The sequence below is a fragment of the Cyrtonyx montezumae genome, unplaced genomic scaffold (assembly GCF_038088225.1).
Source record: "Cyrtonyx montezumae isolate F1298 unplaced genomic scaffold, pur_monq_1.0 scaffold_30, whole genome shotgun sequence".
Taxonomy (NCBI): Eukaryota; Metazoa; Chordata; class Aves; order Galliformes; family Odontophoridae; genus Cyrtonyx; species Cyrtonyx montezumae.
Window position 1 is genome coordinate 15029806 of NW_027072035.1, and position 24911 is coordinate 15054716.

General features: G+C 44.7%; 1 protein-coding gene across 3 annotated transcripts in view; it reads right to left on the minus strand.

Moving 5' to 3' along the window:
* The window catches only part of ZNF608 (zinc finger protein 608), a 91555-nt gene extending 69108 nt beyond the window's left edge, over window positions 1-22447 (minus strand). For 2 of the 3 annotated variants that reach the window (XM_065744333.1, XM_065744334.1), the window contains exons 1-2: window positions 20656-21024; window positions 18672-19719 (exon numbers count right to left, since the gene is read on the minus strand). In XM_065744333.1, coding sequence (XP_065600405.1) covers window positions 18672-19562 — 891 coding nt within the window. In that variant the 5' untranslated portion in view covers window positions 19563-19719; window positions 20656-21024. Of the gene's footprint in view, window positions 1-18671; window positions 19720-20655; window positions 21025-22373 lie in introns of those variants that run through there. The other variant, XM_065744332.1, reaches the window with a different exon arrangement.
* Between the last annotated feature and the right edge of the window lie 2464 nt (window positions 22448-24911).

Genomic DNA, 24911 nt, shown 5'->3' on the forward strand with positions numbered 1-24911 from the left:
AATGAAAATTAAAACAGCTTAGAAAGCACTGGTTCGGAATACTGTACTTAATAAAACATTCATTGTTATTCAATTCTTGGCAAATGACATTGCCATCAAATACTAGTAGAAGAACTGTGAAGATTAAATGCTATCTGAAAAAGTGGCTTGTACTTATGCAGCGCTAATGACCATCTAAAAGAGCGATTCTGCACGGTTACATCCTCTTTCGGATTCGCAGCTGCAGTTTCACAAGAGCAGCCATACATCACAATCTGGAGCCATTTTAGGCTATCCTCGTGCTTGAAAGAGCAAAACCGGCAGCAAAGAACTGCTAATCTGCAGAACAAAATTCCAGTCTGTAACACGTTTATTTAACAGTGCAGACTGAGGATTTTGATACAGCACCACTCCTTATAACAGCAGCAACAAACATGGCTGAGATCTCCACATTTCGCTTCATCAGAGAGCAAACATTCTCATTACTAGATTTTGATTTCTAATTAATAATAACAGTGACACAGAGTAGCACACAAGCAGTATCTTTGTAAAGGCCAGATAGCTGTATGTTAAGACAGTAATGCTCACATTATAACTGGCATTTAATTTGTTTATTTAACAACATGCTGACTCATTATACACCACCAAATGATATACAGTGGCTTTTCAGAAAGTTAACATCTTGGGAACAAACACCATTTGATTTGATAATCAAAGGCAATGCTAACTTAGTCATAGACTTTGTGGGAATGCCAAATACAGCCTCCACTTTCCAAACACATAAGATTTACAGCCACAGCTGTCACAGCCAAGTGTCTCCTCCACTTACACACACTTAGTCAAGCTCAAGTTACAAGGAAGCAACAACATACAGGTCTCTGCACAGTACATACCAGTGGCTTATTAACACATCCCTTTAGATCTTTAATTAGGTTAGACAAAAAGTAAAACAGTCTTGATGCTCATTTGGCATCAGGGTGCAGACTTGCCTTATGTATTCTTTCTCTAGAAATACCCAAGGCATGTTTCTCAGGCCAGATCATTCAAGCTAACCCTGAAAATGGCACGTGTCATCATTATGGTAACATCCAAGACACTAGTGTGTAAACAAGTATCTCGAATATGAAGTTCAAGAGCAGGGAACCAGGAGTTGTTGCCATTTTAAACAACAAAAATTCTACCAGAGGTCAATAGCAATTAGCCAGGGAACAAGGTGATTTGCTTTCACCCCTTTGTACTGATGTGTAAGTGACTGCCAACACACATCTCTTGTGCTTGTCAGGCCTCCCTCGTTTTAAGGAAACCAGCTTGAAACCCCTAGTTACAAGAAGCATAAGCATCTATAGAAAAACATGGGGATTCAGAATTAAAACTAATCCTTTTGATTCATTATTGCCATCTGCTTCTCTGCAATGTGAAAAGTTATCAAAAAGGAACTAAAGGTTCATTGAGGTTCACTAGATACTAAGAAGCTATACCACAGTGTGATACATGGTATGTGCAACACTGCAGCATGGGCATGGTCAGAGAAAGAGGAGTTTAAAAAAAAAAAAAAAAAAAAAAAAAACAAAAAAACAAGATTCCTCAGATTAGCTAACCTGCCACTGGCAACACAAACACTGGAGGAAGAACTGTCCATGTCTTTCTGATGGCTTACAATCTCTTGCATTGCCTTTCCCAGTGAAAAGGTGCTTTTCATTATTTGCTCATCATGGGATAGCTCTTAAGAACCCAGCTAATGCTCCACATGAAGAGTAGAAGAAAAACTTCCACCACTGCCTCACCTGGCCACTGCATGGATTTGTCACATAAGCAGGGAATCTACCAAATCAAATCACCCACACAAGGAATCGTGATCACCTATTAGCACACGTTACCTTAACTATTATACCTGATATACTGGCTAATAACACATCCCCAAAAGATTATTCAGTACTAGGCTGTTTCTATATTGTGCCAGCTCCAAAACAATGTAGGAAACTGGAAGACGAGTTTTTGAAAGCCTGGTAGCAAGTGTGCAGGCAACAAAAGCAAGAAAATTCACCCCAGATGTGATTTAACATCACCCTCTTCATACAAGATTCCTCAAAAGAACAGGGGTGAACTCTCACCCTGAGTGCAGTGGGATGAAGCAATCTCTCATGAAGTGATTTTCTTCCACTCCTACCATTATACCCTGAGGCTGTCTGTGGACAGCAGCTCTAGTGCCCTAGCTGCTCCAGTGCCCGGACATCAGACAGACAGTGGAGAATTTCCAAATACTGCTAAGGAGGAAGTCTGCATGGACACTTCCAAGACAGGGTGATAAAAGAAAGATTTCACACTCAGGTTTCCAAAGGCACTGTCACTTCAGGCTAATGTAACCTATTTAATTCCCTAAACAAAATGCAAGGCCTGAAAGAGGTGTTCCAGACACACAGGCTCCTATGGAAACTTTGCTACATTTCTGCAGTTTCATAACACATTTTCCTATCAGTTTGGAAATACTTTCCTCCATAAGTGGTTGATAAATCCGCAGAAATCAGAGGGAAAACTGACAGACTACAGCAGGGGACAAGAGATTCGGTTACACACACTATCTATCAAAACAACAGGAGGGCCTTGAAGGAAAGTTTCTGCTTATTTTCCACCTATTCTGGTAATGCTGAATATGGCACTAGATGGAAATAAATACATAAATGAAAAAGGTTCTTCCATGAGAAGGAATTAACTATCACACAAATGCAAGCAAAGGTAAGAATGCGTATTGATCTGGATGGAGAAAGAGATAAACATAAAGCCATGGTGACCTTCAAGAAGAAAGATGCTAAATACTCATTTTTATTTATTTTTGTTGTTGCTGTTTAATGAATTCCTCCAGTTAATCAGGAGAACGAGAATGTCAATTTCAGTGCTCAGTTAAACTCAGGATCTTTGGGTTGCAGTCACACAACTTTTCATAGCTGAGTTAGACCCAATAGGGGATGTCAAAGGCAGCTCCTCACCACCTGTCTCACCTCACCTCCTCACAGACCACTGACCTCTTCAGCAAACTGCACACATAACCACACACACAGTCACTTTTTAGTTTGAACAAGCTGGAGGCTATGTTTGAATAAGCATGCTATTGGGACCACCCAGACTTCTTGGGCTTTCCCCTCCTCCCCCACAGAAGAAAGCTAAGAATCAGTCAAACGTGTAGAAAGCAGGAATAAATGTGAGAAAGCATCCATCAGTGATAGGCACTGATGGTACCCTGGACAAATGCAATGAGAACCTCACATGGGATCACAGCTTCAGTTCAGTTTTCAGAAAGATAAAAAAAAACATTCAACTATACTTGCAAGCTGAGGCATACTCTAGCAGTCACCTTCTAGTTCTGTCCTGGCACTGCTCCATTTACACCCGGCTCATAAATTTACTCACTATACATCCAGATGCAAAGGCTACATATGGCTATGACAAATTTGCAGACATTCTTTTCTAAGAGAGCTGCGCAAAATTTTTTTAAAGACAACTCAGAAAAAATGTGACTTTTCATTTAAGTCAAGAAAACAAGATTTACCATAGCCCACTTCCACAGTGGCAAACTGATAAATCTAACAAAGAAATTCTATAGCACAGTAATAGGATTTGATCTTGGAAATACTGGCTCTTCTCAGTGCTGCCTGACTTAAACCAAAGCAAAGAAATTATGCTTCCCCACTGAAGAGACTTGTAAGCATGCTCTGCTCTTAGACCTCCTAAACAATAAATGCAGTAATTGAGCCCTCAAGTGAGAAGTGCATTTATTTTTAAATGAAAAAGTAATTTAAAAGGAGAGTCAATTAATCTCAAAATGACTAATGTTTCATCCCTGCTCATAACCTTGTTTCTCAGGCAATGCTTTCCAAATTTAGCAATGGATAAAACAAATTAGCCTAGTTATTCAAAGAATGTGGCATACTGACTTCCAGTTTCCAGACTGGATGACCTTCTCTAAGACAAAACACTGAAACTTAACTTATGGCTATGAACAACACTGGTATCTTACTCTTCACCCAAGAGCTGGATTCAAAAGGATGTAAAGACAGCACCTTCATTGTGCAATAGAAACAAGATCTGATTGAAAACACCGGAAGGCTAGACAGAGGTAGGACAAACAGGACAGAGAAAAAAGGTACTCTGCCTTCTGAATTTAAGCATTATCAAAGGTTTGGTTCCTGGAAGATACTGAAAAAAAAACCTCAAGTGGTTTGAACTGGTTTCCTCCTGTCACGCTTCATACAATTCTGGAAGCAGTATTAAATCTGACTGTCTTTTCTTGGGAGAATTAGAAGCTGTTAAATGTAATCACAAGGCAGAGGAGCTCTTATGCCCCCATAAATATTATTCCCCAGCTGTTTTTACCTCAATGAGTTCAAATCATGTTAGCAACTTTCTTTTTCTCATAATTTTACCAGATATTTGGCTTTCAGTTTAAATAAATAAATAAATGAATCAAAATGAGATTATATGAAATCTTCCAAAATCATGAGATGAAGTAATATTCTTGGCCATAAATGGCTGATTTAGAAAGCAATTTTACTTTTGAATTTACTGAGGCACACATTCAGGGCAACATTTCTTAATAATTGGGTTTGACTCTACTATGGAGACAGAAAAGATCAGTAAGCCTGACTTCACTAGATTGGTCAAAAAAGCAGGACGTAGCCTGGGGTGAAGCAGTCTATGGACAGTTCAGCTTCATCCATGCACAGCAAAAAAAAAAAAAAGGAATAATTTAGGCGTGAGGATTTATGAAACTTCACCCATTATTTCAGTGCTATCATTTTTACCATGCAGTGTAAAGACCATCTATGTCTCTGTCAGAGGCAGTAACAACAATAAAATTATATGCTTGTAATTAGATGCAAAAATATTACCATGTGGAGGCTATGCCTCCAGAGGAAACAAACTTCCTATAATAGACTACTTCTGTGTCTCTGCCAGCTCTGCTATGAATGTTCCAATGCACAATGTGAGATCATAATACCAGTTCATGGAGTTCTGTAAGGCTCACTTAGAACACTGCTTTCAATCACATAGCATATGTCAATGCTCATTTTACCAAATAGATATCAGGTAACTACAGAGAAAACAAAGGGACATAAACACACAAGAACGGGCATACAACTCCCATGCATATTTCTCACGTAACTTTCTAGGCTGTAAACTGCTTGCAGCGATGCTGACACTCACTCCCAAGCAAGCAGATTCCACCTCTAAATGCAGTGGGTTCAATGGACTGTTACCTGCAAAAAACTACACTCACTTTACCATGTAGTCTCTCTCTTTGTCTGGGTAAGGAAATAGAGCAGAAATTAATACAGAGAAAAAAAAAATGTTTTGTTGAGAAGAACTGTGCTCCTGGGGTTACTAGGTGGTAGACAACAGCTTGTCAGGAACAAGTTCAATAGCACAAGCTACTGGCACTGCTCTTTGTGCTTGCTTATATGTAAGCAGAAAGAGCAGTACTACAGGAAACAACAAATTGCTGTGCTAAGCACTTAAAAAAAGGCCACATCTAGTCATTTAACTTCATTTTTTCTATTCTCTTGAAATTATTAAGCATAACACACACTGAAAATTTTCCTATTTCTTTCCAAGTGAAATCCTTCACCACATTTCAGACATGAACAACCAGCAAGTGAATCTTTGCCCAGATCTCTTGATTTTTCTTTACATTAACATGCTGTGAGCCAAAAGGATAAACACCTCACTTTATCCTACTTTAGGGGGAATCAAACTAAAACAGCATTTTAAAATGGCTTTAAATCACCAGACACAACTTGCCAAGCTCAGATAAGCCCAGTCCTTCTCTCACATGAAGTTAATGCAGTTGCTGAGGATGGAAAATCAAATACAGCCAAACATACATAGACCCAGCATTGCTTCAGACTGTTCCTGAGGTGATCAAATCAAAGCCAATTTTCACATGAACAATCATGGCACATTTTCTCAAAAGGCTTTGTTTCCCAAGATATTGGTAGCAGTGATGTTTTGTACAAAAGCAGAATGTTTTCTTCAACGTGAGGGTTTGGTTTGTAATATACATTTTCCATGTTCAGACTTCACAAATTAATTTTCATTGTGGTGATGGTGGAGAAATTACAGTAAAGAAGTCAGTGAAAATTCAGCTTAAAAGGTAAAAGCATTGAAAGGCTGTAATTTTCTGAAGAAAACATAAATAAATAGGAAGTTCCAACAGAAAAGTTTAACCAGCCTTTAACAGTAGAGGTTGCTACCCTTGTCTTTTAACACTTTCTTGACATTGATCTTCAAAGCAATGACTCATGAATATGGTAACTTCAAATGGGCAGGGTACAGCTCTCCAGCATTTTGAAAAAAAGCTGTATAACAATGAATCAGGAAACATGAACACGTTTCAGCTATTTGAACCATCTGTAATTAATTACAATGCTTAAACAAAGGCCCATTAAAAAAAAAAGAAAAGGAAAAAAAAAAAAACAAAAACAAACAGTTCTCTCAGAAGGAAAAAAATGAGTAAATTTTTGTGAGTGTGCTCAAGTGAATTTCAGGGAGAACGCTTCAGGCAAATGCATTACACTTTCTGAGATTAACAGGGCATTCCAACTCCCCCGTTCAGACAGAAAACAAATTAGGGCAGGCTCCCTTGCCACCAACAGGTGCTCCTTAGCTGGAAGCAGCTCCAGCTGTCAGGTTGCTGTCAGAGTGCAAAGCGCACCAATGCTCCCTTCTCCCACTCTTTTCTCTCTGTTAAATACTTGCACTGTGCTCAGCAGCCTCTGCTGTTAACTTCTTCCTTGCCTCCTCTTCTTTGGGAGGAGGTAAAAAAAAAAAAAAAAATAGCAGGACTTAAGACACAAAACACAGACCTCATATCCTGTACCTTAGTGCCTCTTTCTTTCATCTTCTTGTCCACAGGATTTGGCTGCCAAATAGGTCTTAATCTGTAAACAAATGATTTGCTCTACAATTAAACCGTTCATTTCCTCTTCCCCCCCACCCCCTTTTGGCTATTTGGCTGCTGTCCAATATTGAGGCTCATAGGTTCTTACATTATTTAACGCTGGTTAAAAGGCAGTAAGCTCATTTACAGTTTATAAAACTATAAGCTATCAACAAAAGCATTTAATGCTTCTCAAAAGCACTGTGAATTTTGCCTGAAAAATTAATAAGGTGGAGTTGTATGTATGCATATATATGTGTACAAATCTTTGGGCATGGGGGGTGTTTTCTATGTGGTGCACTGGTTCACTGCCAGATGTCTTTAAGTCCACTACTGCAAACTACAAATACATGCATTACACTTTGGCTTCAATTATCTGTGCATCCTTTCCTCAACAGCTGATAACCACAGGAACTGTAGTTCACCTTGACTATAGAGCTGAACCTCAAAGACTGACATGAGAAAAAAAAAGGTCACACTGCTGCAACATTTCATAATGCTTGTAAATACTGTTTCCTCATAAAATGATGTGAATCACAGGAGTCTACCAGAGGAAGTAAAATCTTTAGAGAAATAAATAACATGCTAGGCTTCTCATCTATGCAGTTAAGAGTCATTTTTGACCCAAGAGAGCACAGAATAGCGTCAAGGTCATTTATGTCTATCTCTACTTTTACATTTCTGTCCTTGATGGAAAACACTCTCAGAAACCGTCAACCCAAACACTGTGCACTGTTCAACTACATTCAGATGTTCCTGCAGCTAGCAGGCTGCAGCCTCAGCATGGGATGGTAAAGACAGCAATACATTAAAAGAAATCTGTATATAGGTAAGTGAATTACTACAAATGAACAGCTAAATTTACAGGTGCAAATCTTATTTAGAAATGACAGGTACTTAGCAGTATCAACTTCAGCAATATACCCCCAATGAAATTCCACAAGCCTATTTAAAGTCTATTACGGCTGTTGACATCAATCTGCCAAGCTGCAGAGTGCTAAGCTCTACTAAAGATTTGCACCTATAAATTTAGCTACCGGTATGTTTGAATTGAATACACTGCGTTTCTCCATACAGGCAACTACAAACTTAAGGCACGGAGGCAGAAAGGTAATCAAGCAGAATTGTCATGGAGCCTTTTATGTCACCTTTGCCCAAAGAAATACTGAAGTTTACACTCCCAGCAGGGTTTAGATTCCAGCCCATTCCACAGTGAACTTCAGACTTTCCACTCAAGAATTCCCTTCCTCAATGAATAGAACTGCAAAGGCCATGTTCCTAATTCAGCTGCTAACAGGAGTACAAACATTACCTGAGAATCCTGAAAACACCATTTATGTAAGGTTTTTTAAAGGTATACCATGTAGTATACATGTGCTCTAGTGAAGACACCTACTGAACGATGCACGCAAGCTGATCATGATTAGCTGTATCTGTGAAGACCCACTAACAACCAAATGGATCTCTGACTCTCCAATCCTTTCAATAAATGACTACAACTGCTGGAGTTGCGAATAATAGGTGGTTCGCAATATACGTGGCAAATAAATATGTTCATCTTGAAAAACTAAATAAATAGAAAAATCTGTTGTGCTAGCTCTGCAAAAATAGAAAAGAAGATTCATCCCGATTTGGCACAGCGATCACAAGCTATTTTTAGCATTACTTGTAAACAGTGTTCATTTTTAGAACTTATCCGTATGTGGCACATCTTCAATAATTACCAATCAGCTGAAAAAGTTTTGTAAACATCAAACAGAAAGAGGCATTTCAAGTCTAAAATATATGTTACAATTTAAATGAAAAGGTAAATCTTGGAGGTACTTGGAGAATAGTTGGCAAGTTCTCCTCCCAGAATAAATCTTAAGGATCAAAAATAAATATTCAAGAGCATTAATTTGTTTCTAGATGTGTGTGTGCAAGTAAAACAGCAGCCATAATGTGGAAATTTGAGTCACATTTTGCAACTAATTGGAAGCAGATTAAAATTCTGCCTCAGGGGAACATTGTCAAACTAGAAGCTGGAGCAAATGAAGAAAGAGGTGAAAGCATCGTGAAGAGCTGACAGATTTACAACGCTCAAGGCAATAAACGGGTACTAGCTGAAAATGAATGTGCTTCACTGTACTGTATGCAGTTCTCAGTCATATCTCAGCAATAACAGCCCACAGCCATGAAGCCCTTATTTTCAGAGAGATGGTGAAGGAAAGAGTAAGAATGAAAAATTATTATGTAGGTGGTGGGCAAAAAGAAAACAAATCATGCAGTGACTCAAGTTGCTACAGAAATAATCAAATTGGTCATAGTGGGCTCCATTTTGTAACCTGGACTCATCTCAAGCAGAACTCATCCAGGCGTAATGTAATGATGGCTCAGGTGAACTGAGCAAGAGCCAAAGCATTAAGAAGAAAGATAGATAGATAAATAAATAAATAATAAAGAAGGAAAAAAAATCTAGTTTTCATATAGTTACAGTGGACAATAGAAGCCTGCACACAGATGCATCAGAGACAAAAGGAAAAACTGTTTTTAAGGGGTGATTAGGAAAGGCTGGAGGAATATATAAAAATTAAAATATAAAGGAAAATGTACCAGTGCCATAAAGGAAACAGCGGCTAGCTTTCTCCTTCAATGTTTGGCATCTGGTGCAATGTCACAGGAAAGCCTATTAAAGTATCTGGACATGAAATGTAAATAAAGAATATCAGCCAAAACTCAGCTGCTGTTTATATTACAAAATCAGCTTTTCTTTACAGACGTGAGTAGCATTCACCCTATATTCTCACACAAATATGTTTATACTTATGTATGTATATGCATACATTTATATAATCCCATCTTTAAAAGGATTATATAAGACTACTCCTTTCTTGTGGTTGAAGGGTCTATGAATAAGACTCAGTAACACTGGGTGTGGAACAACAATCTTCAAACTGTTTTCAAATTACAATAAAACATTTCGTTTGAATTCCAGAAACCAATTCAGCATACACTGCCTAACATTAAACCCTGGGCAAAAAGTAACTGGTAAGACTTCATGTCAAATACGCTCAGTACAGCCAGCATACCTCTGGAGTATTAGATCTGTATCTTCAGTGTAAGCTAACTGAACAAATCCCTTGATATTTACTCAATCACATTTGAAATTTCTAGCAGCAAAACAGACTTGACTTGAGAAATGAGGTCTATTTCTAATTGTATTTTCTTCTATTACTTTCTGCTGCAGAGATACAGATGTAGTTCCATTCCCTTCCTTCAAAAGAGAACTGCCAAAAACATGAAATTCTGGGACATTCAACTACTGCCATTACTCTGCTGCTGTTAGCCTGTAATAAAGCACAGATTTGATAGTGCTATCCATGTAGTGTGGCAAACCACACACAAATAAACAGTTCTCCACGAAGAATGAAAACCCAAGGACCAAACCCTTCCAATTCAAACATTATTGTTGCTTTTAACGTGAGCCATCTGCAGAAATCAAGCCAAGGAGGTAACAGGAAATCCAAAAATAATTTGGTCTGGCCCTGTGCACTGTGAGAACAGAGATTACAACTGGCTTTTGACTCTTCTTAATGGTTGAAAGAAGCAATGAAAATTATAAAATCTGTGTTTGTGTAATAATCACCTATGGGAATACAGAGACCAATTTCCACTACAGTTCAACACGGTATCACTGAAATTCATCAGTGAAGTCAGTGGCATTTGGGTGTGTGAATTCATAATCTGAGGTGAAGTTAACAGAGCCCAAAATTAACTTCAAAGATAACACACACACACAGACACACACACACAAAAAAAAAAAAAAAAAAAAGTGAGGTGCCAGCTGTTGCCAAAATCAGAATGACAGAGAATGAATTTGAGAAGTTAGGTAAGTGTGACCAACTGAAGTTTAGTCTTCCATTGCTAATTGAAGCATAAAAAATAGAGCCAGTTTCTTTGGAGAATCTACAAATATACTATTTATACCACACTGCCACATGACAAAAAAGCTGACTAGTAGAAACTTGACTGGCAATCGAAGACCAAGCTATTATTTTGAACTGTTATGGGAAAGCAATAAAATTGCTACCAGGTCTTCTCATGTTACTCTTCAATAAAAAGAAACCACAGGGGAAATAAGAGGGGAAAAAAAAAACAAAAAAAAAAGAAAACACATCAAAACCTCCAAAGTTCCTTTAAGTAAAATATGCATTTGTGGCATAATGCCATCTGCTTGCTGGTTAACATGACATGACAATTCAAAAACCTGAATATCAGTGTTCTGAAAACAACAAGTAACCACAATCAATAAATTCTAGTTTCCTCTTCTGACTGCAATAGATTACATTTGCACACAACTATTGGCATATGCTTCAAACATCCCCATGGGCACATTTTTCTTATGCTATTATTTGACAGCAGAGATTCACAGGAGACTGAATCACCTCTGCAAAGCTGGGTTTGTGCCCAGGAGTAAGATTTAGGCTAGGACGAATCAAAAACTGGAAAAAGAAGATGGAGGAACCAGGTTTTCAACACTTATTATTTGTAAAGACTATTAAGTCCTAATGGTTGAGGAAGGTTTATCACAAAGGACACAATGCAACACTTTTTTACTTCAAAATTCAATAGGAAAATTTTTTTTAAAGGTATAAAATTTTCCAATTTAAATTCTCAATGATTTTGTTCTGAACAGCCTCATTGGACATTATGAGGAGATGCTGGAGAAGCCAAGATCTATCAATATGTGCTAACCTACTAGAAAAATTGACATATCAAAACTTCCTTGGTAAAAAGCGACTTCTTTTTTTTTTACTGGTAATGCTTAATCAAACACTTCAAGCAAAAGAACAGCATGTTATGCAGTCCTCAATCCTATCTCATTCTGTGCAGCTTACCCCACTCATTCAGATTTCATTATCCAGAGAGTCCTGTTTGTAAGCACATAGAATGTGTTTTTGTACATGTGCAGAGGGTCATGAGAAGAAACTATTTCTACTTCCTTGAATTTCTTTAAGCTTTCTCAAAAAGATGAAAAACATTATGAACAGCTTGCCTGTCAGTCAAGTCACTCTGAATAGCTTCACAGCCCTTCATCCAGATGTTTTTCCAATCTCCAATTGCCAAGACCATTTCATCACAGAATTATGACAAATGCAATGTAGAGTGCTTATTGAAACCCTGGCTACAACACAACTCAAAGTTGTAGTGTAGACTTCACATTTTGGTCAAATAGCTACTTATAGCCTACAGTAGGCTGTGGTTTTAATGTATGAACATGATAAAAAAAATCTGTAGTTTAAAATCTCACATTAATAAAACTCATCCTCCTATAAAAGATAGTTATTATCTTTACTTGAATTATCCTATTTCAAGCATATTTTCAAACAAATTAAAAAAATGAAAGCTTGTACTGTTAAAACCCTCGGTTAAACACTGCAGCACAGAAGTGCTGGAGCAAAAAATTCCAGTGTAACAAGGCAAAAAGTTTGACAGATTGAGGAGAAAAAAGAAACGTAAATAAGCTCTTGTAAACATTAAAGAGTTATTTATATTTTGCAATTACAGATTACTCAGATTTATATTTTGCAATTACTCAGAAATTTTCTCAGACCACCCTTACACCTTCTTTCACCCAACAGGGAATGTCACATGAAGACCAAAATTTTTTAAAAAGATGGATATTTTCCCCTGTGATTGTTGTTAAGGAATAAAAACAACACCTTGATATATGTAACATATGTTAACTAGTGTAATATGGGTATTTTGTAAAACCATGGCCATCCTTGCAAACGAAAGCACTACATCCACAGATACAACCACCACCCATGGACCCTTGAGAGGACATATTTCTATTGCAGGCAATAAAGCACAACTGAGAAGTCAGATAACATTTCCTCCCTTTCAGGAAATGCACTGAAATATATAATGTACACTAGAACAGTATGTAAGAACAGTGTGAAATTGGCATAGTGCCAACCACATCAAGTAAAGAATAACCTGGTTGTTGATGTACAAAGTTCAGAGCAAGACAGACTAAAACACAGTTTACTCTGCAGCGCTCTTCATGTACCATAGGATAAATCTGCCATACATAGCTGGCAGACAATTCAAAAACAGAGCATTCTGAGAAACACAGAACATCCACTAACTACACACCAAGCTAAGTGAGACAATCTGTCTCCAAGGGTGGGTGACAGAAACCCAAAATAGGGAATTCATCAAAAATGCAGCCGAAGGTAATAGTTCTGACAGCAGAAACATTGGTATTCCCAGAAACACCCTCCTGACAAAGCTTATAAAATGTGCGCAGATACTGTGCACATTGGAAGCACCACCTAAGGCTCGCAGAAACACAGCATGTATGTAAAAAGATCACTTCAAAGTCCATTATAACCAAGCTGTGAGCTCTGTGTAAGCAGCTGCGCGGTCTCGAGAAATACTGGGCACTCTGAAGGGAGCTGTTCAGTGCCTATCTGGCCAATATCTCCTACTCCATTTCTTTCCACCCTCTGCTCAGGAAGGTCATTCTGACCTACTGCTGCACAGACCCTGATTCACGGCCTTTAACTATATGTGTGGTTTTGGGACACTTGCAATCCTAGTAGTCTGGATGGGAGAAAAGGTTGTTAACAATGCACCTGGCATCACTTCAGGGGAGCATCTCCACCCATTGCTCCCACATCCATCCCATGGTTCCTAACCTACCTAGTAGGCAGATCCACCTCTCAGCTGAAACAAAGCCTTGGAGCATCCTGGGTAGCCTACAGAGTCCTCAGGACATGCCCAGGTGTCCGTAGGTCTTGTGACGCAGCAACAGCATGGCAAGTTCAGAAAGCACAGGCAGCATTCTGTGTCCAGCCAGAACTGGGCATGCCTCTGCTGAGCATGATAATGGATCTTCTGGGGATCTTCAGTAGTCCATAAGGGAGGTGCATAAACAGCCCCGTGGATGGCAAGCTTTCAGAATGCAAGGGGTACCACTATATTCCATGCTGACACCTATTCTCAAAAAGTGCCCTAATTTTTGCTGTTTTCCTTTTTTTTAAAAAAAATACTATTACTTTTAATACAGCTGCTTTACAAAGCAACCATGTGAGAAGTCCTGCTGTCACTCATATAACCACACTTAGGCTGCCCATGCAAACGCAGACTACAGGGATGGCACAGCAAACCAGGGACGTGGTGTTTGACATGCACAGTATGTGTCCAGCTAACAGAGAGCAGCCCGGGCTCTCCCACAGACATCAGTGACAGCAAGCCTGGTGACAGAACTTCTTAAAAACACCACCACTGCTTCTTACACACCCAACACATGAGTTTCAGCATGGAAGAAGACCTGTGCCTTTCAGACTTCTGACTCAAGCTATCACCAACCAGCCACCATCCCAACAACCAGGCCCTCATGGGAAGGCACAGCATTCTGTGGAGTGAAGCCAGGAGTCCAGTGAGCACCACATAGGGGTACCTTCGGCTCACCACCGACCTGCCTGCCTCCTGTCAGAGAAGGCACAGATAACTCCCTTTAGGGTGGCACAAGGCTGGTTATTAGTTTCAGACAAAGGGTCCGAACAAAGGCCGGATGGAGCTTTATCCAGTGCTCAGGCTGCAGCCAGGAATCACATCACTAAACAGGACTCCAACTATCTTTAAAAAAGAATAGTTTTCTCACAGTCGACAGTACTGGAACACTTCTCCCAAGTCACTACATGGAAAACCTTCATCAAAGGCTTTATCACACATAATTAGGTAGCTGATAGGAGCTTGCTAAAGTTGTCTTTTGAGAGCCATCTTTTTCACTTTTTATTATTTTTTGCCCCTCCTCCTTCCTTTTACTTCTTTAGGGAAAAACAGAATCAATCGGGTTCTAGCTAAACAGTGAGGCCTTTGAAGATCTGACCCTTATTGTGTTTGTCGGCAAGAGGTGATTCTCTATTATGAATTCTTCAATGACTGAGCTTCTGGAAATCTCTTTACATGAAAGCAGAACCGGTTAACTGTCTGTACGAACATGTGTTTTCACAGCCTCTCCTGTATTACTGTGTCTCACAAAGCTTCTACAAAGTGCCAGGTGAACTTTTTAAAATAATAAGAATAATAAAGAAAAGAGTCTCAAAAAAACGAGCAAATGTCAGCCATTTGATTCCTGTTTTTACACTGGAAACAAGGAACAGATGGTACTTTCCATGTTACTTGAATCTGGTTATTGAACACCTCTGTGGTTACAGGAGATTTTGCTTAGCACTTTTAACATACATTTCATTTATTGGACTATAAAACGCTACTTTGGAAAAACAAGTCTTTATATAGCTATAATTAAAACAGTCTTGCAGCAAACTCCTTTAACACGGAGAACACGGTTAGCCTCGTGACATCTGGATAATCAATCCCTTCCCTTTTACTGGGTATTTATGAAGTTATTAAAATTGTAAAATTACCAATGCTGAAGAGAGGTGCTTTCCCAGCAGCTCCCCGCCAGGCTGCAGGCTCCCAGTGCTGCCTCCGGGCGCCCAGCACCCAGCACACTGGCCCCCGCCACACCACTGCAGGCGCCCGGCATTATTGTTCCACAGCAGTCAGATCCCCAGTGCAGCTTTCAAAACAGTTTGCTGTCAAACAACAATAGACTTTGTTCTTTAATTGAAGCGGGTGACCTGTTTGCCCTTTTATTTCACAGTGAATAAGCTACATCCAAGGCCAGCCAGGACAGTACATGAAAAGCATATCTCTGTCACATCATTAATCAAAGCGTGTACTTAAATGATTTACATCAGCGGGCACAAATCACAAGGCCGCCTGATGAAGCATGGCTTACCCTCAGTCCTGCCACAAGGCGCCAAGACAAAATAGACAACGCCAGACAACGCTTTAAGCATCTGCTTTAAGCAACCAAATGAGAAGCAATATGCCCATACAAGAGGGACGTTCACTCCTCAGTGTCACCAGGCATTCAATTACAAGCTGCAGCTCAGCACCTCGGGCCACAGCACCAGATTTTATGTAGTATCTTCATTTAAGGACACAGATCTCTGCATGCCAAATACAACTCTCCTGTACCTCAGTTAAGCTGTGACTGCTGCAGACCCCGATCTTCCCATTACACACAAAAAGTAAATGGCTACAGACAAACAATGTAACAGCTGTTAGAAAAACGGAAACACGCTATAAAAGACGAAGGTCTGTTCTTGCTGACATACAGAAACTGTGCTAAAAATGGCAGAGCATGGATAAGGGATGGAAAATGGAGACAGGTTTTAACACCAAGAAACTGAGGAGTGGTTAGCCTACCTGTCAAAGCTACTTATTCAGACATGTCACTGGTGGCTTAACCACAGAATGGGCTGCACGAATATAGCCCAAACATCAGAGAATTACGGCATGCTTTGACTTTATCCACATACCAGGGGAGTGGCAACTTTTACAACATATTTGCGGTTTCTGCATAAAAAAAAAAAGCCAGCAGAACACAGTCACTGATTTAATTAGGCTTCGTAAGATCAATTTTTCATGTTTTACATTACTTTCTGCAGCAAGGAAACAGAATAAATAGACCCAAAATAGACAGCAAAGCACGCTGTGAAAACTAAACAGTGACTACAACTCCTGGGAATCTGCTCCAAGGTTTTCACAAATTGTAAACAAATGCAGTATTGCCTTTCACACCACATAGGAGAACCTTTGGATTTTGACTCATCGGGCATTAACTCGTTTCTGTCTAGTAAGATACATCCAAATTCATGAAACGTGCCTTTCAAAACACGATGATAAATGGAAATTGATTTTTAACAAGCAGGCTTGAAAACCATATATCTACAGATACAAGGTGCTTTGTGCAAGTGATGCATATCCAATTCCAGACAACGTGAGAACATTCATTTAAATCCTTTGCTAAAACAAAAGCAAAACAAAACAAAACAAAAAAAATTAACGATAAACACTCGGGGGGGAAAAACAAACGGCAAACAAACGATGCTGAAATCTCACTCTCAACACTGTCAGCAACGAGGCCTTTTTTATTACTGCCTGCGTGGGAATGAACGTTCTCTAAGAAGGGAAGCGCTAAGGGATACCATCTAAGGCAGCAAGGCAAGCGCACGGTTGTGCCAGACAATGGCCCACGCCGCACGGCTCCGTGATGCGCCAGGCCCGCACCAAAGCCTCCTCCGCGTGCCGACCGCAGCAGCTGCAGCTGTTAAAACGCTGAGCGCGGAGCAGCGGCCGCGGGGCAGCGCTCCTCCCGGCCCTGGGCCGCTCCCTGCATTCACACCTTCCGCGTGCGCTGCATGTGCGGCGTCTCGCACGTACGTGTATTCTTCCTGCTGTCTCCTGTGAGACTCGAGAGCGACGAGAACACAAAAACGGGGAGAAACCACACCGCTCTCTAATCTCCGTTGCCATGACAGCAGCCTTTCAGATACTGCAATGTTCAGATTGCCAGCTAAACAAAATTGTTGAATGTGAACATTTGGCTGGAAGATTAAAAGGCTAAGGGGGTTGCAAAAGGGCAGTACCTCCCACATTCCAGGCAGCCACTGAATCCAATCAAACGGCTCTGACTCCTTAACCACAGCCATTGTGAGGACTGGATTAGGGCAATTTATCTAGATAGTTAAAACAGATTAGAGAGCTGCAATTTGAAGACCATTGGCAACAAAAGCAAATGCCTACTGTACTAAGTTAATAGAGGGAGCGGGAGACTTGGTGACACCTTTTCACACGGAACAGAACCTTCATAAATAAAAGTGCACACGTACACGTATGAATTACATCCGTTTGTCTCTTTTCTCATCCGCGTTTAGACAAGGCCACAAAGGCTCATTCAAATTCATCTGCAGATACGCTACATTAAAAGCAATAATACGCACACAATGAGAAATTTATGTTATTTCCTGCCTTGAAAGCAAGCCCTTGAAAATACTTTCGGATTTTTACTGATAGTTCATTTCACAAACACCCAAATCCAACCCTGGAAAGTCGACCTGGACGCTACAAAACCTTCAACACCTCCGAAAGCAGCACAGACGGGCATTACGGAGAGGTAACTTCCTCCCCGGGACCTCGGCCCTGCCGGCACTCGCAGGACACTCTACGTCAGCGCATCTTCCCCAGCGGCGCCGCTCGGGAAGCGGCACCGAGCATGCGACGCGGTACCAGCAGAGAGCTCCGGGCCGCCCGGCACCGCTCACCTTGCCGGTGCCTCGGGCACCCCGCCGGCAGCCGCGGACCCGGGCCCTCAGGGCGCGGGCAGGGCAGGAGGCCGGCACCGCGCCCGCCCTCGCCCAAAGCGCGACGGTGGGCATTCGTCGGGGAAGCACCCTCCGCCACGCCGACGCGGGGAAGGAAAGCGCACACCTCCGCTCCGCGCCCCTCCTGCATGTCACACCGCTCGGCACACCGGCGGCCCGACCCGCAGGAATTGCAGAGCTCCGCGCCCCCCATCTCCCGCCTCCCCCGCCCCCCCCCCGCCCCCGGGAGGCCCCGCCCGCCGCCGCCCGCCCCGCACGTCGGGGCCCGTCGCGCCGCGCACGCCGCGCCGTCGGCGCCCGTTGTCCCCACGGAAGGAGCCCGCGACCCTGCCGACGCCTCCCGGCGGCGCTGCGGGACGGCCCGCGCGCACCCGGAGCCCGACACCGGCACTGGGTGCCGGACGGGCAGGTGCCGCCGGAAGCGGGACGGGCTGCGGGGCACCTCGGCGTCCGTGGGGGGAGGACAGAGGTGTGACACAAAGCAGAGGCAGTTCGCCACAGACAGGGGGATGCAGAGGAGAGGGGCTTTGTCCTACCTTTTCTGTCTTCAATTTCTTCACTCGCCTGTGGCTCTCTTCCTCCTCCTCTTCCTTTTTTACCAAAATAGAGTTCCCCATTAACCCTGAATCCGGGGCGCCTTTGCTCACTTCTCCGGAGGGTGCGGAGGCGGCGCAGTGGAAGGGGCTGCCGCTCCCCCCGCCGCCCTTGGACCCATAGCCATAAAGGTGCCCGGGGGGTCCCTGGCCACCGCCGCCGCCCCCGGGGCCGCTGGGGGGGGGCAGCTGCAGGTCGTGCTGTTTGTCCTTCCGGGACTTCCCCGCATCCTTATCCCGCTTGGCGCCTCGGCTGCCCTGGTTTTTACATGGTTTTTCCTCCTTGTTTTTCCCACAAGAGGCAATGGCAGTGGTGCTGCTGGTGCTGTTACTATTGCCGTTTGGGTTACCGCTCGCGCTTTGACCCAGTGCTGAATTCATGCCAGTTGCCTCTCCAGGGCGCCCTTGGACTTCTTGCCTCTTGCCAGCACTGCTGATCTCAGGAATCCCATACAAGGCAGCAGAAGGCAGAGATTTATTAGCATCCTTAGAAGTTTTACTCCTTTTCACTTTTGATTTACTAGTCTCTTTGTGAGAGGAATTCCCCTGGGGAGCGGAGGGCTGAACAGAAGCAAATTTTAGGCCATCAGCTAAGGCTGAGGTAGTATTAGCCCCACTGGAAGCCAGAGCCCCACAATCCTTGGAGCTGGTGCTGCTGCTGCTGGTGGTATTGGTAGAATTATTCATCTCAAATTTCTGTCTGTCCTTCTCCAAATCGGCGTCTAGATCAATTATTAAATTCCCAACACCAATTTCCCAATCATCGCCACTGTCATAAGTGTCAACTGCGTTTGGATCCACACCTTTTCCTGTACTGGAAGTGTTCAATGACATCCTGAAGATGAGATCTCTAGAGTAAAAATTCGATGAACTTTCCTTTGGAGATGGGACATTCGTTTATCTCCGCTGGGCTTTTCTAAATTTAATTCTTCTTGTGCTCCTTTTCCAGGTGTGTCTAGGTTTGTCACCTGTGGTCCACATCCACCTTTTCCTGTGAGTAGAGGAAAAGCCAAACATGTCTTGTCTGGGTCTTACCAGAATATAACACAACTAGGAAAAAGGGCTAAGGTGAGGGGATCAAAATAATTCACTACCCACATTTTTTTCCCCTTAAGTTTGTTGAACCAGAGGCAATTGCTGTCATGCTTTTACAGCAAGCATCCTTAACCTAGCTGTCTCTCAGTATCCTCAAAAGCCACGTCCACAAGAAAAAGAAAGAAAAGGAAAGAAAAGAGGGAAAAAAAGCCATTAACTAGGTGATTTAAATCCACAAAGCTCAGGAAACGCAGCCTCAGAGCTGGTGCCTAGCTGTGGGAGCACATGTTGTAATTTAACCCCAGGACCACCACCTAGGCACCAGAGGCAGAGAAGGAAGTACACAGGCTCACTCTTCACCGCATTCCATGTATTTTGTGGCTTTAAAACAGACCCTTGAAGTTTTGTGTTATTTCTGCATTATCTTTTACCCCTTTTGTACTTAAGCCTTTTTTTTTTTTTTGGAGGGAGGAGAGGAGGTCGAGGGAATGGAGAAAGCTAATCTTCCCTCACACAATACAATTTCTATTAAAAACAAACAACCCATAAACAACAAATGTTTACTGAAAAAATATTAAAACTCCACGGTTAAAAAAAAAGGAAGAAAGAAAAGAAGTAAGTTCTTAAAATCATTAGCTCAAGAATACAGTTCTACAAGCAGTTTTAGCGCACGCCGAGGTCATACGATTGTTAGGTCTGTTAAATACAGTATTACTGACTGTACAGGAAACTGATTAAGACGTACACTTTAAGTGATCTGCACCAAGGTGGCCTCAGTGACCGCAAATGAGTGTGTGTTTGACAAAGCTCAGTTAAAACGATTTTTAAAGGGATCTCTCCCTTTTACAGTCGCTTATCGAAATATTTATAGATAGAGATGCAGAATGCTTACCTTCAGTCCTTTATCATTTTTTAATTAAACCTGCAAATCAAAGTGCTGTTCCCACTCGTCTCAGCAACAGCTCTGTGTCTCATTTTACTTAGAGAGCAAGCGATCACGCAGTAGGCAGCAAGTACCATCGCAGCCCGCGCAGACCGGTCAGTGACACATCTCCCTTACTTTGGCACTCGGATCAGAGGTCCTTTTTTGTTTGTTTGGTTTTTCCTCCTCGCTTACAAAAATTAAAAATAAAAAATAAAAAAAAATGCTGTTCCTCACTCACAGCTCTGCATGCCGGTAGGCACCGTTCACGGTCAGAACTGGAGCATCAGGTTTTTGCTGTTTTTTGTTGTTGTTTTGTTTTGTTGGTTTTTTTTTTTTGTTATTTGTTTTTTGTTTTGTTTTGTTTGCTTTCTTTGCTTTTTCTTTTTTTTGCCTTTTTTTTTTTTTTTTTTTTGCGTGCGCCTGTTTGCTTTCCTGAGTAAGCACGGAATCGTAATAATAGTCACAGTAATTTAAAAAAATAAAATAAAAATGTTATCCCCAACTTCCCACTCCATCTTCAGCCCCGCGCCCGGAGCCCGCCTGAGCAGTGAGTAACGATCCCGTGCGACAGCCCACAGGCGGCCGGGTGTTACCGGCAGAATGTGCTAACATCGGGTAAATTAGTGAAAGGGAGGAAGGGAGAAAAGCAGAAGAAAGGACTGAAAATCCGGGCTGGATTCCGCCCGCTCTCTGGGAAGTGGCATTTTTTTCGCCCGTCCTGACAGATCTGATTTCTTCGAGGAACTTGAGGGGGCGCGGGGGCGGGGCGGGGAGCGCCGTGCTGATACCGTGGGGGGGGGGGGGGGAGGGGGGGGGAGAGGGGGTGGGGGGAGGGGGGGGGGGAGAGGGGGTGGGGGGAGGGGGGGGGGGAGAGGGGGTGGGGGGACACCCCGGGCCGCGCGCCCCCACCAGCGGCGTACCGGCAGCGGCGCTGAGCCGCGCGCTGCGGTAATTGGAGCCCGGCGAGACGCAGCCGGCGACCTTTTTTCAGGACAGGCTGCTCCCCCCTCGTTGTAGCCCGGCGCGCGGCCCCTCCCCCCGCCCGCCGGACGGAGCGGAGTCACAGCGCGGCGTTGTTAATTACCGGCGGGGTTAGAAGGGGGGGGGGAGGGGTGCTGGGAAGCCGAGCGCCTAATGAGCCGGCGGCGGCGGTGCTGGCGGGAGGGGTGGGGGGCGGGGCGGGCCGGTCCGCGAGGCAGCGCCGCCAACCCCCGCGGCGCTGCGGTTCCGTTACCGCGCGCCTCACGTGACCCCGCCGGGCGCCATTGGCTGCGCCGCGGCAAAGATGGGTGGCGGGGTGCTGCGGGCCGCACGTCCCGCGGAGCCGCGCAGGGTGACGGGCCGCGCGGCGGCTCCGCTCGCCTCCCCCCCCACCCCCACCCCCACTTTGTCCTCCCCGCTCCCGCCCGGCCGCGGCGTAGCGGCGCTCCGCTCGCGCGCGTGCTCGCGAGGCACCTGGCACCGCGCCGCGTTGCCGAGCTGTGCGGGGCCCTGCCCCGCGGCCCGGTGAGCGCGGAACCCCTGCTCGCCGTGCGTGGGGCCGTTCGCTGCTCGCGCTGGCCCTGCTCACTGTTGCTCCCAACGCTCAGCGCTCCCCTTGGCAGAAAAAAAAAATAATAAAAAAAGATAATAAAAAAAAATTACCCCCTCTTCGTGCTACAGACACACCACGCAACCGTACTTACGGTCTGTATTGGCTGGAGGTGGCCTGTTCCTTCTAACTGCATTGGGTGTGTGTTTGTTGCAGCCGCTTTTTATTTTTGGAAAAAGAAAAAAAAAAAAAAAACCTAATGTCTTCAACAGATTTATTGTATTGGGAAGAGAGCACCAGATACCGTGAACCTTCCTTTCTTTATAAAAAGGAAAATTAAAAACAAAAGCGCGGGGACGCCTGGCCGCCCCCCGCACGCACACGCGCGCGCGCACACACACATACACACACGCACGGGCCCGGCGTGCCCCCGCGGCGGCCGCGGAGGGGGAGTGGGACCGGAGCGGTACCTGAAAGGCACTTTTCTTTGTTCAGAATGCCCCTTCCCTCCCGGCCAATGGGAACCCAGCTTTTATGAAATCGGGTCTTCCCATTGGCCGCCGCTCCTGCTGCCTGCCGGCGGGCTGTGAGGCGGCGAGGCACACACACGCGGGACGCGCACACACGCGGGGCACACGCGGGCTCTGCGCGCACCCCGCGCGGAAACGCGTGCGCGGCCGGAGCCTGCAGCCCTTAGGCCTGTCCGTGTGACCGCCGGCTGCACTCAGCCGGATACAAGTCTCGCTTCTCATTTCGATTTCCTCCTGTAACACTTAGGGCTTAAAAAAAAAAAAAGGAAAAAAAAAAAACAAAAAACAAGGAAAAAAAATAAATGGAGCAGATGGGCAAAATGCAAAAACCAAAGTGGACCGCCGCTCCGCCAGGATTCGCTCGTTGAGAGGAAGACTCTCATTTCGTTTTAATTTAATTCCCAGGGCGGCTTTCACGGCAGTGACGAATGGTTTCCCCGTGCCGCTTTCGGAGGCGGTGTGGGCATCGCTCGGAGCTCAAGTGCCCCTCGCTCGGAGCCCGGTGGGCAGCGGCTGTTACACGTGCTCTGTCGGGAGAAGCATCCCGCGCCCACGGCCTCCCTCGGTGCGCTCCGCAAGAGCCGCCCCCCGCCGCCGTGCTCCGTCTGACAATATGGCTTAAGTTAGGCAGGTCGACCTTTATTATTGGTGGTTTCTTTTGGTTTTTTTGTTTTTTTTTTTTCCTGTGGGCTTTTTGTTTTTTTTCTTTCGGAAGGAGAGAGAGCAGAAAATAACCCTTTTGTTTCCAGGCCCCAGATTTACTGCCGCACGCACTGAACTGTGAACGCCGGCGACCATATAACTACCATGTGAACATCCTTTCACAGGAATTAGTAACACAAATCTTCCCTATCGGGCTTTGTGTCGCTCGAAAATATCCCCCTTAATCATCCTCTTTGTTTAACTGGGGAGCCATTACGCCGCACCTCCGCCTCAAATTGCGCTTAACCCTTCGTGCTCCGACGGCAGGACGGTGGGGCCCGGCACGCCTCGCACCTCAGGGCCAGACTCGCTATCCCCTCGGCACCTCCCCGTGTTATTTCCCCGGGAACACTCGTGGGTCTCCGGGCCTGCCACCAGGGCGGGACGCCGGCTGTCACCCGGCAGCGGCTGCGGGACCTGCTGAGTCCAGCGGGGTGGCTGGGCTTCGTCAGCCCGCGGATCGCTGCTCCTATTTCGTTATGATATGTATTTTTCAGATTTAGGTAATAGCCCTGATTTTTCAATATCGACCTCTGTTTAGACACGTTTCACTTTGGGCTGCTGCTCGTCTGCGAAATTACAGTCATTTTCACATTATTATCCAGCGAGTAGGAGACGATTTGCATTGAGCGCTGGGTGGGGGAAGGGGCGTGATGGGAAGCGATCTGCCACGGTTAGAATATCATTCCAGCCCGAGGAAAATCGCTGCCAACAGATGGTCTGAGGACGAGCTGAGGCGGAGCCGCTGAGTGAGGAGGCAGGGGTGCCGCTACCCCACGGTGTTACCGTCCGCCCGGAACAGCTATGGGTAGCGGCGGGCAGGGTCCCTCAGGTCACGCACGTCGCCGCCCCGCCGGGGGATGGGCAGCTTCCGCAGCTGGCGACAGCTCGTCAGAAGGGCAACGAGTTAGCGACGTTTGTCTAAAATAGGAAATCCAATTCTGATTAACGCGGCAGCGGACCGCTAACAATCCCCAGCGAGAGACACCCCCAACATCTCGCCACACACGCCTATCATATGTAGGCTAGGAAAAACCACGGGCAAACATCTATTTTCAGCGGAAGGCACGCGAGGCCCCCGCCGCGCTCCGGACAGCTGGCAACATGCCCGCGCCGAGCCGAGCCCAGCCGAACCAAGCCCGCTGCTCTCGCCGCCGCAGCTCGGCCAGCACGTCCGGCCTGACCCCGGCACGGGGACGCGCTGCCTCGCGCCGCGGCGGCGCGCTACTCCCACAACCGCCGCCACCCGGGCCACAGAGCAGGCAGCCAATCAGCGCCGCAGAAATCGCTTTCGCGGCCTGTGATTGGCTGAGACTGTGAGCCGGCGTGCGGCCGACCGCGAGGCGCGGAGTGCCCGGGTGCGGACGGGAGCGGAGGGCCGGGCACGCGCTCCCGATGCGCGCCTCCGGCTGTCAACCTGCCCTGCCCTGCTGCTGGGCTCGCGGCTGAGCCGGCGGAGC